The sequence below is a fragment of the Tachysurus fulvidraco genome, chromosome 21 (genome assembly GCF_022655615.1).
Source record: "Tachysurus fulvidraco isolate hzauxx_2018 chromosome 21, HZAU_PFXX_2.0, whole genome shotgun sequence".
Lineage (NCBI taxonomy): Eukaryota > Metazoa > Chordata > Actinopteri > Siluriformes > Bagridae > Tachysurus > Tachysurus fulvidraco.
Window position 1 is genome coordinate 6,754,392 of NC_062538.1, and position 16,719 is coordinate 6,771,110.

The 16,719-nt window shown below is 38.2% G+C and overlaps 2 protein-coding genes and 4 non-coding genes across 9 annotated transcripts; 2 read left to right on the plus strand and 4 right to left on the minus strand.

Moving 5' to 3' along the window:
* Positions 1–1,693: 1,693 nt before the first annotated feature.
* On the minus strand, positions 1,694–9,925 carry zgc:152891 (uncharacterized protein LOC767741 homolog). 3 transcript variants are annotated; one of them, XM_027148102.2, is made up of 15 exons: positions 9,617–9,917; positions 8,854–9,004; positions 8,549–8,762; positions 8,295–8,376; positions 8,073–8,162; positions 7,648–7,763; positions 7,311–7,483; positions 6,173–6,316; positions 5,803–6,006; positions 5,285–5,371; positions 4,895–5,064; positions 4,509–4,630; positions 2,820–2,920; positions 2,273–2,443; positions 1,694–2,034 (listed from the first exon to the last, which is right to left on the minus strand). In XM_027148102.2, the coding sequence occupies exons 2-15, from the start codon at positions 8,998–9,000 to the stop codon at positions 1,855–1,857; spliced, it is 2,001 nt and encodes a 666-aa protein (XP_027003903.1). In that variant the 5' UTR covers positions 9,001–9,004; positions 9,617–9,917; the 3' UTR covers positions 1,694–1,854. The 3 variants fall into 3 exon arrangements, with proteins under 3 accessions (XP_027003903.1, XP_027003893.1, XP_027003912.1); XM_027148092.2 differs by having other exon boundaries at positions 8,854–9,008; XM_027148111.2 differs by lacking the exon at positions 1,694–2,034 and having other exon boundaries at positions 2,441–2,580; positions 8,854–9,008; positions 9,617–9,925.
* trnae-cuc lies at positions 9,813–9,884 on the minus strand. Its single transcript has one exon. It is a non-coding gene; the product is annotated as a tRNA-Glu (tRNA).
* Positions 9,926–10,342: 417 nt separating the features above from the next.
* On the plus strand, positions 10,343–10,414 carry trnaw-cca. The gene has a single exon. It is a non-coding gene; the product is annotated as a tRNA-Trp (tRNA).
* Positions 10,415–10,631: 217 nt separating this feature from the next.
* Positions 10,632–10,703, minus strand: trnae-cuc. Its single transcript has one exon. It is a non-coding gene; the product is annotated as a tRNA-Glu (tRNA).
* Positions 10,704–10,794: 91 nt separating this feature from the next.
* Positions 10,795–10,866, plus strand: trnaw-cca. Its single transcript has one exon. It is a non-coding gene; the product is annotated as a tRNA-Trp (tRNA).
* Positions 10,867–11,194: 328 nt separating this feature from the next.
* On the minus strand, positions 11,195–16,570 carry tpst1l (tyrosylprotein sulfotransferase 1, like). 2 transcript variants are annotated; one of them, XM_027156970.2, is made up of 5 exons: positions 16,259–16,569; positions 14,227–14,284; positions 13,156–14,010; positions 11,821–12,019; positions 11,195–11,469 (listed from the first exon to the last, which is right to left on the minus strand). In XM_027156970.2, exons 3-5 carry the CDS (start codon positions 13,992–13,994, stop codon positions 11,425–11,427), a joined length of 1,083 nt encoding a protein of 360 aa, XP_027012771.1. In that variant the 5' UTR covers positions 13,995–14,010; positions 14,227–14,284; positions 16,259–16,569; the 3' UTR covers positions 11,195–11,424. The 2 variants fall into 2 exon arrangements, with proteins under 2 accessions (XP_027012771.1, XP_047661499.1); XM_047805543.1 differs by lacking the exon at positions 14,227–14,284 and having other exon boundaries at positions 16,259–16,570.
* Positions 16,571–16,719: the final 149 nt, after the last annotated feature.

Consider the following 16,719-nt stretch of genomic DNA (forward strand, 5'->3'; position numbering starts at 1 on the left):
ACTAGTTTGTATATATGCTAGGAAAAACACATACATGCCTGGAAGGAAAATGTAATAATAATAATAATAATAATAATAATAATAATAATAATAATAATAATTAGTAAGAGTAGTGATTTTTTTTTTTTTTTTGAAGTGTCCTTCATGGACACCCATTGTTTTGGAATCAGATCTTCAAAACATAGGTGTCCACATAATTTTGGCCATAAAGTGTTGGTCAAGGTGAAGGTGAAGGCTAAACTGTAGGCTATGAACTTTATTGTTAGCTATATGACCATTTAGCCTCAGATCATCTACTTTGAGCTTTTCCTGTTATGGGACACCACAGCGAATCATCTGGCTCCACCTAACTTTATCCAGTGACAACTTGCATGTTTGGCATGTTTTAAGCCGGATGCCCTTCCTGACGCAACCCACTTTATTTTATCTGTGCTTAGGACCAGCACAGAAATCACTAGCTTGCAACCCCTGTGGCTAGACTGACCATTTAGATTCAGTTCAAACTGAAATAATCAAACCTCAAACACCATGTTTGATTGGTTGACTGTATTTGATTTAATTGGAAAACTACAAATATTTTTGCTAATGGTTTAGTAGTAGATTACTCTTTCATATGAGAAACAGATATTCACATTGGCTTTGTCATCTTAGTGTGTGACTCATCTATGCATAAACAGTTAAAATGTCTAAACCAGGGAATGTGTTCGTTCTAGTAGACAGCTAAGTGTGAAACAGGGCTCCACTCATTAACATTTTTTTCATTTTGGGAAGTGATTTTCCTACAGAACCTTTGCTTTATCTGTTTTAAAATTGACTAGCAATAAACAAATTAACTTGTATAAAACTGTAAGGAGCAGTAGACAGACTCACATATGCTTCTGTGGAATAATGGCTTGCATGGATTGCAGTCTGAAGTCAGCTGTGTATTCACTGTTAAACATATGCTCTCTATTTGTCCTTAATTCAATACATTATTTACCCTAATATGGAAAGAATGTCTCTCAAATATATGCAGTCTATAAGTGTGACTTCCTACTTTTAGGATAATCTTTGTAGGATACCTTCACATTCACGGAAGATCAGACGGTGTTTAGATGTGAGTACATGGCCTTATAATGTTAACCTTCTGTGTGCACTTGGACAGAGCAACCAGCAAATTGTTGTAGAAACCAGTGGCATAAGAGTTTGAGCATACGAGTTAAACATACAAAGGCCATTGCTGCATCATGGGCCCTAATCTGAGGAATGAAGTTCAGGAGATTGTTCAGGTGAAGTGTACTGTACATATTAGCAGCTCAGTGTTGTCAGTAACATATTTTGTTCAATAGTCCAAGTGTGAGCTGTTCATTAAAATGTGTCCACGTTAGGCCCTAGCACTAGGCCACTATGACATGTACTGTATGCAACTCTTTTTATTTACCCTGACTGGCAACAAACTGGCAACAAACTAGTCCCTAAATTGAATTTGGTCTTTACCAGGTCCATGTGATACAGAGTTAAGTGATAATAGTGTGTGTATTTGTGCATCTGCTGACTGGCTCTAAATACTTTGAATATTTTCACAATTATGGAAAACCCTAAGTGATCCTTTCCTAAACTTTGCCTAAAATGTTTTCCAAAAGCCAGGAATCAAACTTACAAAGTACATAAGTACAAAGTGCACAACTGCCATAATAATTAACATGACACAATCACCTATGCAAAATCTTTAATCTTTTAAATATTCATAAAGCTGTCAAATGATCTATTGTAAAAACAAAACAAAAACAAAACAAAAACAAAAAACAACCATAATCTCATTATGCTTATTGTGTAATTTGGTTTGTTATATACTGAATGATGCTGATTAGATTTTTAGATAGCCACACTATTTTCAATATTATCAGGTTGGAGATAGGGGTAAGCAAGCTCCAGTTTGCTGTTCCTCTTACGGATGTCATGAGCGATGTCCCTCAGGTCTTTCTGCACCATTTCGACAAGCTTGTTAGGAGCACCACTGCTGAAGTACCACTCTCTGTAATGGCACAAGGGCACCTACAGTACAACAATACATGGACACAGGAACAAGGGTTAATTAATTAGCTTAATTTGCTACCCCCTATTTGTACCTTTTCTTTATTTTAGTTCCAGGATGATTGCTGACAGGAATTTCATTGAAAAACTGAGATTTGTTTCTGACCAAGCAAGGGCTTTGGCAAAACAAGAACCTCTATTTTGGCCCAGGGCTTTTTGTTGTTAGTCTTGTTTTGTTGTTAGGGATGACTGTACTCACATAGTCAACAGACGGTTGTGACAGCAGGAACAGCACAATGAGCACTCTGCAGGTGGAGTTCACATCAGGGAGGAATGCCAAAATATCTTCTTCTGTCACTGAGCCTTTCACTTCAGGAGGAGGACGTAACATGGCAGCCGGGCAGTTTGGCATCCATAAGTTGAAGTCCAACTGAATTTAAATTTAACAGGACCGATCTGAATGTTAGACTGTTGGTATTAAATATCAAGATCTGAATGAAAATGTATCATCTAAAGATAATACAGCAAAACCTCCTCCTGAGTGTGATTCATCACCAGGTGAAATATCTAACCCCAGGGAAAAATGCACACAGTGGTAAACAATCCAAGTGTGAAAATGTTCAGGTCATTATCTGTTACTTAAGTTGTCAATTTTATTTTGCAAGGCTACTAAACTCAGCCCGGTTGGACCTTTTTTATTAGTTAGCAACTATGAAGTAGCTTTAAAAAAGCATTTACTTATTTATTTATAAATGTATGTTTCAAAGCAAAAGTTTATAAATCTGCACAGAAAAGAATAAACTCACCTGAGAAAAGTTGACAGCTGAATGCAGTGCTGAACTTGTGAAGATCACCATTGTGATGTACTTAGTCAGTTCTGCCTTGGTCTGAAACGTCTGTGGGAAGCCTGGGGAAATATCATAAAGTTTTAGTAAAAAAAATATTGAATCAAAAACAATTAAGGTAATTGCATGTGAAACCTGGTGGTGAAAGATAAAAGGACAAATATCAAATATCTGTCTATTGCTAACTTGCAATCAACTTCTAGTTTTTCCTACAAAGGTATTTTGGCAAATAAAGGACAATATTGTAAATAATCCAATAATTCGTGCCTGAGTCACTTGCCAGTGTATTTCACATGCACCTTCACAGTTATGAAAGTGTTAGCAAAACAGACTAGAGGTCAGATACTGCTCAAATTTAAAAGGGATTTTATCCTTTGTATTCTTCAAATATGACTGTATACTCACTCTCTTGGTGAAGTTATTTCCTCACATGAGTTCTCTTACCACTGCTATGCTGATGATACACAACTTATCTTCTCTTTCCCACCCACAGATACAACAGCTTCTGATTGAATCTCAGCATGTCTGGCAGAAATATCATCATGGATGACGGCTCATCAGTTAAAGCTCAATCCTGACAAAACTGAACTGCTGTTCATCCCAGGTGATTCATCCCCAGGTCATGATTTTTCAATATCCCTGCATAACGATCTGCTCTCCCCTTCAGCCACAGCTCTCAACCTTGGGGTAACCATGGACAATCTGTCCTTTTCCTCTCATGTTGCTAATGTGACTCGCTCATGTCGGTTCCTTCTTTACAACATTAGAAGGATTCAGCCATTTTTGTCCACAAAGGCTGCTCAGGTACTTAATCAATCTCTTGTCAAGACTAGACTACTGCAACGCACTGCTGGCAGGTTCACCTATGAACACAATTCGTCCTCTGAAAATGATCCAAAATGCAGCTGCACAACTTGTTTTCAACCTGCCTAAGTTCTCACATACCACCCCGCTGCTGCAATCCCTCCACTGGTGACGGTAGCTGCACGCATCAGATTCAAAACACTGATGCTTGCCTACAAAGCCAAAAACGGACCAACTCCCTCTTACTTTAAAGCCCTCATCACTCCTCGCACTGCACCTCGCACCCTCCGATCTACCAGCACTGCTTGACTGGTTCCACCATCTCTCAGGGTAAGAGGCAAGTATACAACAAGACTCTTTTCTATTCTGGCACCAAGGTGGTGGAATGAACTTCCCCTAGGGGTGGAACTTCCCCACTGGCTATTTTAAAACGGCGGGTGAAGACCAACTTATTTATGAAACACTTCAACTAGCACTTCCTTCCTTGTTTGTTGCATACAGTATATGTTTTAAAAAAAATCTTGAACAATGTTTTAGACTCATGGTATCTTAAGTATGCAACCTAGTGACCCAGAGTTAATATATCCAATGACAGAGACTTAAGCACTTCTGTACATCGCTGTGGATAAGGGCATCTGCCAAATGCTGTAAATGTAAACGTAAACGACTGTCACTGAAAAAATCTGCATGAATCTACAGTCTGAATGTGCTAGAATTTAGTGTGTTATAGTACAATTTAGTGTATTATTCTTATTCTTCTCTTCTTTTGATTAGTAGTTTTTCTGGTAATTATGGCAAATTGTGCTCAGATTGTAAAAATAACTGTAGTGAGATTCAAACTTTCACCTGTGTGGGTAAAACGTGGAAACCCCTCAAAGTGGATTTCTTGGATCCAGCTCTGAAGTTCTGAGTCACGTTGGACCTCCTGGTCATCGTGGTAATACAGTTCAACCCAGGCTGCCACAAACCTACACCAAACATCAACATGTTGCTCTCGTATACTGTATCAATTAATCCTAACAATAACCACATGCAGGTCTTTAAAGAAAGCACCCATAAAAACTAATTTTGTGTTTCTGAGCTTTTTGTCTGTATCACTTCAGGGAAAATAATTTTTTTGTATTATGCATATTATCCAATAACAACACACCCTTCTTTTTCTGCTTTAACAGTCATCTGAAACCATTATATATATATATATATAGATTTGTAGTATGTCTTTTTTAAAGCACCTGTGAAGTGCATTCCACACCCTCAGAGCATCCTGTGCATAGTAACAGTTGGGCAGTTTATCCAGTCCTCTGTCTTTCAGGTCATCCGGGACACATAGTGAAGTGTAGTGTAGTCGGGCACTGCCTCGAGCAAGCAGAAGAGGCAATGCGTCAAGGCCACATCCTATAGCCTGATGGGAAGAGGTCCAAAACCAAATATTATCTTCCTTGGTAAATAGGCAATTGCAAATTGAGTTACACTACACAACAACCATTTATTTTTTCCAAATAAAATCTGAATCAGCAGTGCCACAGTAGTCACTGTTTTAATGTAGTGTTTGACAGTCATCACTTAAAATTAGCAACAAACTGTACACACATTTAATCGTAACTGAAGCTCATCATACCAACCTTATCAAATACACCATCAGGACCCAGAAGAGAAGCTCGAGCCTGGATATTGATCTGAAGAGAATTCTTTAAATGAGGCATCAGAAGCTGTAAATATTTGAAAAAAGATAAATCCGATTAAATTCAGTAGAATTAAATAATAAGACACATCCGTTCAACAGTCTGTACATCCAACTCTTATCCTACACAGTGTGCCAACCCACTGCCAGTCACCCTTCCCCTACAACACCGGAGTACCCCAATGTACAGGGAGAACACAGATTATAAAACATGCAAAAGGATGTCTTTAGATAAATGGAACAAAAGCTTTAACCCACTATGGCACTTGCTGGAAGATTAGGCTTTTCCTCATGATTCTGCATCATGGCACTATCCATGCTCATGTTTCCTCTTTGAAGAGAGGTAGGCGGCATTATATAGCCAGAAGTTAGCAAAACCTTGAACATTAGTTTTAGTAGCTTTAAATTGAATGTTTTATAGGATAACAGCTTTTCATTTCAGTATTTGTTTATACTTACCTGATGCAGAGGGTGTATTTCTGGCAGGTTCCGAAGCGTGGCGATGCAGCACACTTCTCCTATCAAATGAGTGCGAAGGAAGTGGGAGAGCAGCTGATGAACCTGGAAATCTGCGTTGCGGACCCATATCTTTGCTAACAACCAGTCAGATGCAGAGTCAGAAGGCAGGAAGACCGGATTTTGAGGCCCAGCAATTTTCTGCAGCTAGCATCAAATATTCAGAAAGCTGCTTTATTCCTGGGTATCAAATTAATCATTCTTAAAATATTGATCTGCCTGACGTAAAAGACATCAATATACCAAGGTACATGACAGCACTTTTTTGCAGTAATATTTCAGTAATAACATTTAAATTAAATATTAAACACACCTGGATAGCAATAGGCTTCAGTTCTCCATGTTGGTTATAATGCAGGAGGCACAGCGGCGCAGCTAGGTATGACTGTTTACCATTGATAACATTGGCAGATATCTGATCAAGTACCTCATAATCCAGGAGAAATATAGTTCCTCTCTATGGTGCATTAAAAAACATTAATTCAAAGTATGTGTTATTTAAGGAAAAAAACACAGCAAGGAATGAAGAAAAGAATGAAGAATGGCTTTGAGTAATATCCCAAAAGATTTTATTGACTGACAATTGATTTATTAATGTATTTTTTATTTACTTTTATTTAAAGAATGGCAGGTCAGCGTTTATAAATATGATTTAGCTACTTCTAATGAGTAAATACATGTACAGTTGTGAACACATAAGTTCGTATGAGTTCACATTAGTTCATACAAAGTTCTGTCTCTTAACAGGATGCTTCTCCATATTAACAAATACAAATATTTTTAAAAAATAACATGGATTTTTCTAATTGTATGTATTATTGGCTCAGATTATTGTCGGGCCTTCACCATAAAGGTCCATCCATCCATCCATTTTCTACCGCTTATCCGGGGCCGGGTCGCAGGGACCATAAAGGTCCCTGTGAATTAATTAATACTGAAGAAATGATAAGATAGATTGTATAAAAAAAAGAACATATTGTTTAAAGATGTGATTTGCCTTTTAGCCAATAGTAAGACAGAAGCTTTTGACTGGTTCCATAGTGTAGTGGTTATCATATCATGCAGAAGGTCCTGGGTTCAATCCCCAGTGGAACCATGAGCTTTTCTCTGTCTGGGTTACAGCCCAAGCTGCCATTGTTGGCTCTTGATCCTCTCTGTTTCAGGCACCATGCATCATGATGGACTCTGAGCTCTGATCCCCAAATCCTGACTAGCTTTTCACTTTACAATAATATGCAGTATATGCATCAAATAAAGGCATTGTTCTTAAGTAATAGCTATTAGAATATTTTATTGTTTTGTAAACAGCATTCTGTGCTTGCATTCAGATTATATACACTCTCAAATTTAGATATCATAGATTCATATTATATTATATCATAATTTACAGTCATCATGTTATTTTGTACATGTTCATATATTCATTAAGTCTCTTATACACATAGACAAACCTCTAACTCCTGCTCCAGAGACGAACCCTCTGGCAGAAAATCCTTGATCATCTGGGATGTGATAGCTAGATTAGGTGGAAGACAATGGATCCGTCTGATGGTTAGAGGATTACATCCATTCAGACACTGATATCCAAAAAAGGCATCTTCTTTCCAGTGAGCCTGAACATATTCTAAAAAAACAAGGAAAAAGAAAGCAAACAATAATCCCATAGAGGAAAAATACTAAAGATGTTTTCAAATAACATGAAGTGTCATATTATTTGCATTGTTTAGTAAGTTTTAGAAATTTAGAAAATATAAATTTAGAATGTTAGAAAATATAGCACTGGCATACTTGCAACTGTGTTATCTTTTCCACTGAGGATGAGTAGCATCTCCAATTCTTTCATGCTACTCCATGGTTCAATTCTATCATGAAAGCCCTTAAGATAGTGCACACTGTTGCCTGGGCTGAGAAACAGAGATATACGAGATATAAAAGTAGGTTTAATGAGTTCAACATCGCATTGCAACCCTTTCCTTGTAACAGGAAACTGTACAGATGGAATAATGAAACTTAAAACATTAAGACTTTTGGGGCACCTTGTACAATGAGGCAATGTAAGTCTATCAAACAAGATCCATGTTGAATGAGCCTAAACAGGTTAAAAAAAATCATCCACCACTATATGCCAAGCGAATTGGAAACTTGCTGAAAAATCTGTCCATAAACGACTTATCTGAAAAACATGACATTTGTTTATGTAGGTGAGATTGTACCTTTGTCGGGTAAAAATCAAATTGGGACCCAGGGCCTGCACATTGGACGTGTCAATGCAACGGAGACCACCTTCAGCAAAAGTCCTCCATCTACAAGGATAAATAAAGTTTCTGTCTTCTTTCAAAGTGACACTAATGATTCCTTGGTTTTGTTTAAGGAATTCCATCAGTCCGACATCAGAGGTGTGAATGTGAGACATTATTTCTACATTAATGCAATACCTGATATGTTTTTGCTTATTCTGGAGATCCCTGACCCTTTGCTCTCGAAGTATCTGCAGTGACTCACTATTCAGCAGGCACACTAAGGATAATAAAAAAAGCACAAAAAGACAACTTTGTTGTTGACATCATGTTTACTACCTGTTTTTAATACCACATCTGCAGCATGTTAGCTAGCAAAATGCATATTTTGTTTTTGTATGTTGCAGCAAAGAGCTTAAGTTTGAAAAAAGCAACATGATTGCACAGCTTGCCTTTATTGCTGCGAAGCTCCACATCACCATCTGCAGTTGTGATCCACCTGTTGCAGGGGAAGCACTCCACTTCTGTGTCATCAGAGCTCATCTTTAGTTTAACATCTAGACAGTGCCAATCGAGATTGGGAAATCCAGGCCGAGCCTCAAGCCGCAAACGCACAAGAACCACTGAGCCTATTTCCCCATCAGGCTTCACCAGAACAGTGCAGCTCTACCAAAAAAAATGCAGAACCACATACTTAGATGATTGATGATCTTAAATTTTCTAACTCAAGTTAAAAAAAAATAAATGAAGACCTTACCGAACCAGGAAGGAGACACTGATCATCTGTAAAAGGCCTAACTGGTGGACACTCACATTGAGAACCGATCAGAGAGACCCACAGAATGTTGTATGATCCTGATAGAGGGGCCAATGATGTTCGAATTGTCACGTAAATGCCCTCCATTTGCCTGACTTAACATGGAGTGTACAAATCACATATACTGTAAAACATTTTAAAATACAACAACAACAATAACAATACAAGGTAGACTTTTTTCAGACTGTTTCCACCTAAATAATTCCTAGTGCTAATATTTACATATAGCACCAACGAACTACATCTACATTTGAATTGCAAATAACAAGCAGGCATAATTACCATAGATGCATGATTTCATTTAAACTACATATAAAATGCAAATGAAAAAAAGTCAAAGGTAGAAAATGTATCAGTATTTGTATATTATGTAGTCCCAGCAGTACTACACAACATAAAGTGTACTACAGTGTGAAATGTTTGTAAACCCAAATTTGACATCCACACTGATCTATGGTTCATGCTGCTTCATGAAAACTAGTATACTGACTGATCAGCAAAACCTTACTGATAAAACTTTATAGCTTGCACACAAACTATGCTGCTCTTTAGTTTGATTTTGGCATTAACCTTATTTCATAGTAATCCTTAGCCACCGAAAATATATCATTATCTTTCACTTTTAACCTCTTATGGTAGACTACTTTAAAAATTGGACTACTTAAACTATTGAATTTACGCATGATAAATGACGGTAACCTACCTTGTCTGTATGCGCAGAGAAACACAATGCGGATGTTCTGTGTGCTTCCTAGATATTCAGTTATGCAGAGTGCGTGGGTTGCAGATAAGATTAATGCTTCCTTTGTTATAAGTTGAGCGACCTTTATGGAAATATAATTTCCGAAAATGTAGCTGCTATCTATCTATTACGGACAGGATGTAGGTAAAACGATACGTTCCCTGACCGGGAATCGAACCCGGGCCGCGGCGGTGAGAGCGCCGAATCCTAACCACTAGACCACCAGGGAAGGTTAAATGATGTTATCTAGTCGACTATACGCCACACAGGTTTCTAGTCTGCTTTTGTTTTTGTTTGCTGTTTGTTTTTTGTTAGATTTCTTTTTTTTCTTTAGTTTTTCTGTTTTTCCGTTTGGATCATGAAACGTGGCAGGATGGTTACCAAAAGCAACGGTAGCACGTCTGACATATATTGTATATATATATATATTTATATATATATATATATATATATATATATATATATATATGTATGTACATATGTTATACATATATATATTTGGTAACCATCCTGCCACATCCTGCCAAACGGAAAAACAGAAAAACTAAAGAAAAAAAGAAATCTAACAAAAAACAAACAGCAAACAAAAGCAGACTAGAAACTTGTGTGGCGTATAGTCGACTAGATAACATCATTTAACCTTCCCTGGTGGTCTACAAATATTGATGGGAAAGCATAACCGCGGTAGACCTCGTGGCGCAACGGTAGCGCGTCTGACTCCAGATCAGAAGGTTGCGTGTTCAAATCACGTCGGGGTCAGTTCGTTTTAATTATAGTTTCATTTGCAGTTCGCGTTGATACTCTCGACTAGAAGATTTATCACAAAGCCTATTTAAATATCGAAATGTGATATCTTTGAAAAAAATGGCCCGGACCGAACCTATTAGGATCGCCTACATTTTCGTTGATTGTGGAAAAGCCGGCTCGTGTGGGCCTCTTGTTCGTCAAATTTTATATAGAAGCACGAAAATGTAAGTTCCCTGACCGGGAATCGAACCCGGGCCGCGGCGGTGAGAGCGCCGAATCCTAACCACTAGACCACCAGGGAAGATATGAAGCACTTCTTAAACAGTCGCATATGAGAGTACTGAACCGTTATAAAGACATTAAAAAGCAAAAGATTGAACTACCATTGTGCAGACCTCGTGGCGCAACGGTAGCGCGTCTGACTCCAGATCAGAAGGTTGCGTGTTCAAATCACGTCGGGGTCAACAATAAACATTAACTTTTAAAAGTTTATCATTTTGCTGTTGTCTTCCATTTTACCCATCCAAATGTTTCCCATGATTTCTAGGTGACGTACGTAGAAGGTCCCTACATTATTTGATATACCCCTATAATTCATCAATGTTTTGAAGATCATGGAGGTATAAAGACAAACTACAGACATTGAGGAAATTACATTGTTGTTTCTATATTTTGTTCTAAGGGTATACAAACTTTTGAATTCAAATGTATATGCTAGCTTGCAGTGTGTGAGTGTGGGGCGCTAAGGAGACTAACATTGTTGATGAAAGTCAGTGAAAGCAGCTCAAAGGATATTTTTAAAATAAATATTTATTTTCTTTGACAGACACTTTAACAATTGAATAGTGATGCTTTTCATAGATACAACAGACCACATCAGATATTAGAATGCTGGTGGTTGTGAGGTGTAATTCAAAAAAAGTTTAGTCAAACAATGTGTTCAAACACTCTGTAAATTTCACCAACATATAAAGCTTGAGGACAGCTTGTGTGAAACACAAATAAAGATGCTCCATCATGAATTAACTAGGATGATAAACATCTGTCTTTTCTTCAGCACCTTTATTCTGTGAAAATAATTAAACAATGGGGTTAGAATGTACATAGAGAACCTATTTTATATCAGACAATGCTCCTGAGACCACTTTTACATTTGGTCACTCATACACAATCAACAGTACCTACATTTATTTTAACATGCGGCTTGCATGTTCAACATAAATAATATAATAGAATTATTCAAAACCCTTCAGATTATTATATTTAACTATACAGAATACTTTCACACTTAGTTCTGTCCACCTTTAAAAAAAAATAGCCAGAGTGATTTTTTTATATTTTCTTTGCTGATATTGAAAAAGGCGCTGCAAATGTGAAAGCTGCCTTTAACTCTTCTTTTAACTAGCAATCCTTATTACCTGATGTGTGTTGTGCAGGGAAAAAATCCCAGACTTGCCATAGTCTGGAGGGTTAGCCAGAGGGTCGTAACCTAAGCGCTTCAGCATGGGTGCTATGCTATCCATGTCCTTCACTACATCATCAGGAATGTGTCCCACCCAGTTAGACAGCGCTTGTGTGTTCACTGGGTTGAATACTTGGTCAGTTGACCGTTCCAATCTGTAGCAAAAGAGTGGAGATATTTACACATCGCAAAATCAGACTCAGACCACAGTGATCATGTTTCACTGCAAAGAGAACTGTTCATAGACTTTCAATATAAGTGAGTTTAAAATGAACTACATGAGATTAAAACACAGAATTTCTTTAAAACAACAAAACTGTATAGCTGTTGTTTATGAAAGTAGATTGCTAAGTCCATCAACTGGATTTGCAATTCTGTCCACTTTACACGTCCATCAGAATCGGAATCAGGTTTATTGGCCAAGAAGTGTGTTGACACACAAGGAATTTGGTTCTAGCTGTTTGTGACTCTCAGAAGTACAGAAATAAACAACACTATACTATATTTAGCTTGGTCTATACAAGACTATACAAGACAATACAGAGGATACAGATGAATACAGAATATATGACTGATCAGTTATGTACATAAAGTGTGAGAAGTGCACGGTAGTACAAATAACAATAATGTGCAATATTATGCTTTTGTGCATTACACAGCAGTAGTTGTGTGTAACATATACTGATGATGTAATGACTGACAGTTCTGACAGTTCTAAATTTTGTTTAAAAGGACAATGGGTCTGTGAGTTGATAGGAAGAACCTGCCAATCAACTCACAGACCCATTGTCCTTTTAAACAAAATTTAAATAATTAATTTCTTAGGAACAATCATGAACCATTGACAAAGTTTGTATCTAAACTCACTTTCTACTGCAGGTTTTTTAAACCACCCGAAGGCATCTTCTGTCAAAATGTAGAACATAGTTTTATTTTATTTATCTATTGTCTAAACAAGAGAATAAGGTTGTCTGTTTTAAGTCTTCTAATGCAGTGGTTTTCAAAGTGGGGCCCAGGGACCTCAAAGGGCTGTAAAGTTCATGATTGATTGATATTTTATTATATTAAATTAAGGGGCTCAAGCACCAAAGACGACTCAGCCCTAATCTATCAGAGGAAAGTTCAGCAATAGTAAATGTATTTTAATAGGTAACCACTGCTCCTGTTTTACTGAGATGGCATGGGCAGGTCGGACCAGAAAAATTAATTCTGTGATATCGGTGTTTCCACTGAGCAGGGAGAAAATTCTGTGACTGTAACTTTTGCATTAAAACGCTAAAACATTACTCACTTAGACAGAGACACTCCTCCAGCTTTCCCAATCAGCTGCTCATGGTGCAGCACAGCCTGGTCCCAGGGCAGCTCCAGAAACTGAAGGAGCTTTCTCATGACTTCCTCTGGATTTAACACTAGCTGTTCATAGTACACAGGCAGGCAGCTCCCTTCTGCTGCAGCTTGGCATTGTTCATACATGACCTCCACTGCTCGGTTCCATTTCACCATACAGTCCCGGTAACTTGTCAGGTCAAATCCTGTGATGGTCACTTTGCGTGATATCATGGAATGAACCGTGGCCCTGCCATCACGGAGCATCAGCACAAATTTGGCACGTGGAAAGAGTCTGGAGAGGTACACGAGAGACTTCAGAGCAAAAGGGTCCTTGTTACAGAGACGGGGTGCAGGTTCGCCGTGACCCACAATGATCTCCAAGAGGAAGGACCGGACAGCGGAGTCTAAGACCTCGTCAGTGACACCAGCCTCAATCAAGCGAGTCCTCTCACGACTTGAACGGCTCCAGCTTGCCTGCATGGCCAACAAACGGGGGATGACACGCGTTTCCTCTCCACATCGCACCTCAGAGTGGGCATCCAGCATGGCCCGCATTAAAGTTGTGCCACTACGGGGGACACCGCCAACAAAAATTAGAGGAGTGTCTTCACTGTATTCTATAGGAACAGGCAGAGAGGAACTGAGATTCTTGCCCAGACGCTGGCTAGCTGCCCATGCAGCCCAAGCACTGCTCCTAGATTGGGAGTTTGGGCATTCCATGGCACTAAGGCTGAGATAAAAGATCGTGATGGAGCTGAAGACCACACAGGCCAGCAGGATGTGTCGAGACTGTTTCCTCATGGTGAAAATCCAGAAACTGAAAAAGGTTTGTGTGACATATAGAGAAAAAAGAAAAAAGTGATATAGTATAGCACAGTGTGTAGTAAAGTATAGAACACCTCAATGAAATGAAGATAAGTTAGAGACAAAATGTCAAGGATACAGATTAGAGAGATGGAGAAGAATGTAGGGGTACTGCAAAGGTAGGGGAGAAAAAAGCAGATTTTATCTGGAAATAAAAGGCTCTTATAACCTTGCTTAAGGGCTGATAGCTGAATCAAGCCTCTGGCTGTTGATCTGTGTCATTATCTCTGGAAAATGGGAACAAAAAAGGCAGACAGTTAAAAAAAGATGAAATAGAAGTAAAATATATCTATATAAAAGTTTTGAATTATTTCTGATATATTAATGTTACTATACTCCAACTGTAAACTATAATTTTCAGGCAAATAGTTTGAAGAAAGACAAATTGTATCTTATTTATATTAAGATATGTTTCTGTGTAGATTATTATACCCTGATATCATAAGCCATACAAAATTCCCCAAACAAAATCTGCTAAACTTCTTTACCATTTGCATATTTCATTTCCTGTTTTAAACACAAATACCCTTTTATTCAGTTTCAGGAAGGTTGAACTTCCATACTTGGTACAATATGTTTACTTATCAACAGAGCTGTATGCAGCTATTAAATATCCTGAAATTTGTTTGGGAACACATATACATGCATTTGCATTGAGCATTGATATATTGATGGTATTTGCATTTAAATTTGCACTGAGAGACAAAAACAAACATTATTCTGGTCAGTTCAAGCCTGGTTTTATGCATTGATTAAAGTTAAACAGTGTAAAATAATGATCTGAAATGTAACAGTGGCAATTTTAAAACTCAAGAACCAAAATTATTTCTTATATGGATGTAACTTATAGCACTGTGCAGACACTTCTTGGAAGCACAGAAATTTAAAGACCAGCTTTTCTTTTATAGACACCACCACCCAGTGGAGTATGTCTGGTACCTAATTTTAAATACGTAACGCACCGAATCTGGTTGGTAATGAAGATGGGGTGAAGAGACCAACACAAAAAGTAGCGCTTATGGGAATCAACTGTTCTTTGTTTTTATTCTACCTTGTACTTTATGGTAGGTTTTAATTCATTTCAATTTAATCATCAAACTGTTCGAGTTCCCTTCCACCCCCTAAAAAAAATTGTCCTCATGTGTGTGAGTGAACCCATGTCTATCATCCACAGTGACGTAACCAAGAGAACTTTTTTCTGTCTCGGAGGGAACCAAATTGTTCTACTAAAAAATAAAAAGGCAAGATTTTACTTAGATTAGTTACTGAGGTTAAAGTTAAGACTAGACTTACCTGTAGCATGTGAGGAATTATAAGCATTAAAATGATGGCAGTGGAAAGTCAGACAAATGTGTGTTTGAATGTAAAGTTCACTTCCATATTCTTCTCAAATTTAACAGAGGAACTTAATAGATGTTGGGGGGGGGGGGGGTGAGGGTGTGTGTGGAGGGGGGTGTGAGGGTGTGTGTGGTGTGGGTGTCAGAAAGGGGGCGTTAGAGATGTGAAACATTCTAAGGGAAAAAAATACAAATTTAACAGAGGAAATTAATACGTACGTGTGTTTGTGTGTGTGTGTGTGTGTGTGTGTGTCTCAGAAAGGGGGCGTTAGAGGTTGAAATATCTGCAGATGTGAAACATCACAAGGAAAACCAAAAATACAGCTTGTTTTATAAACTGCGAGAACCATGTATATATAATTTAATCTTTACTTTATGGTCCTAAACATATTGCGTCATCGCTCAACTTACTCTACTAAGCGTTGGTCACGCGCTGCAAGAAAACCGCACGTGACAGAGTTGCAGTACAGAACACAAAGTTCAGCACGTTCATAATCATCAAATTAAAATACCCACGAAAAAAGGTACGGACGGATCATACAAATCACCATCTAAACATACGCTTCAATGCCAATGTAATTTAAAAAAAAAAAAAAAACACATCTGCATACACAAGCTAAAACATTAGTTTAGCTCGTGTAAACGTCCAACAGTCTGAGGTATAAATTTTAGCCTTTAGCTTCCATAGTTTCTAACATGGGAGACAATTATATGGTTAAGTTTTAGCACAGCGACATGCGCAGCAGCAGCAGAAAAAACTGCTAACCTACAACGTCAGGAATCACAGAGAAAACAGCAATGTTTCCTAATGTATTTATCACAGGAAGCTTCACTATAAAAAATCAGCAATTCGTGTCTTTTTACCACAGAAAAACGGCTCCATCCTTCAGTCCTTCATGTCCGAGATGTGCGTTTTGTTTTTGGAGCGAGACGACTGTAGTAATCCGAAGTGCTCGCGTGGGAATGAGGACGTTATCTGGCTGCGAAACGAAACAGTTTCACTAATCATCATGTCCTCGTCTGTTCATAACTACATTAGCAGCAGTATTATCAAACATGCAAAACCCTGGAGAGCTGAAACGTCCGTCCCCGCTTCAAGCTGAGGCGATTCGCCTTCATTCGTTCTGTCCTTCTCTTTCTCTCTGTCTCCCTCTCTCTCTCTGACACACACACGCACGCGCGCGCGCGCGTGTCTTACCTTCCTTTTGAGACTCTTCCGTTGAATTATTAATGCCATGTCCAGTCTAACCCTAACCTTAAAATCCAAAGATTTTTCCACAAAAGAGACTAGGTAGGGCCCTAGCAGTGGCAGTTTGGTGGACACG

Bases quoted from the DNA above. Each gene is read 5' to 3' on its own strand.
- tpst1l (XM_047805543.1), bottom strand. From the start codon at position 13,994: ATGAGGAAACAGTCTCGACACATCCTGCTGGCCTGTGTGGTCTTCAGC. The intron at 12,020-13,155 runs GTGAGTAATGTT...CTTTTGCTACAG, and splicing joins GGAGGAGTGTCTCTGTCTAA to ATTGGAACGGTCAACTGACC. The intron at 11,470-11,820 runs GTAATAAGGATT...TTATTTTCACAG, and splicing joins CCCTGCACAACACACATCAG to AATAAAGGTGCTGAAGAAAA.
- zgc:152891 (XM_027148102.2), bottom strand. From the start codon at position 9,000: ATGGAGGGCATTTACGTGACAATTCGAACATCATTGGCCCCTCTATCA. The intron at 7,764-8,072 runs GTACAATCTCAC...TCTGTTTCTCAG, and splicing joins TTGATTTTTACCCGACAAAG to CCCAGGCAACAGTGTGCACT. The intron at 2,035-2,272 runs GTGAGTACAGTC...GTTGTACTGTAG, and splicing joins CACAACCGTCTGTTGACTAT to GTGCCCTTGTGCCATTACAG.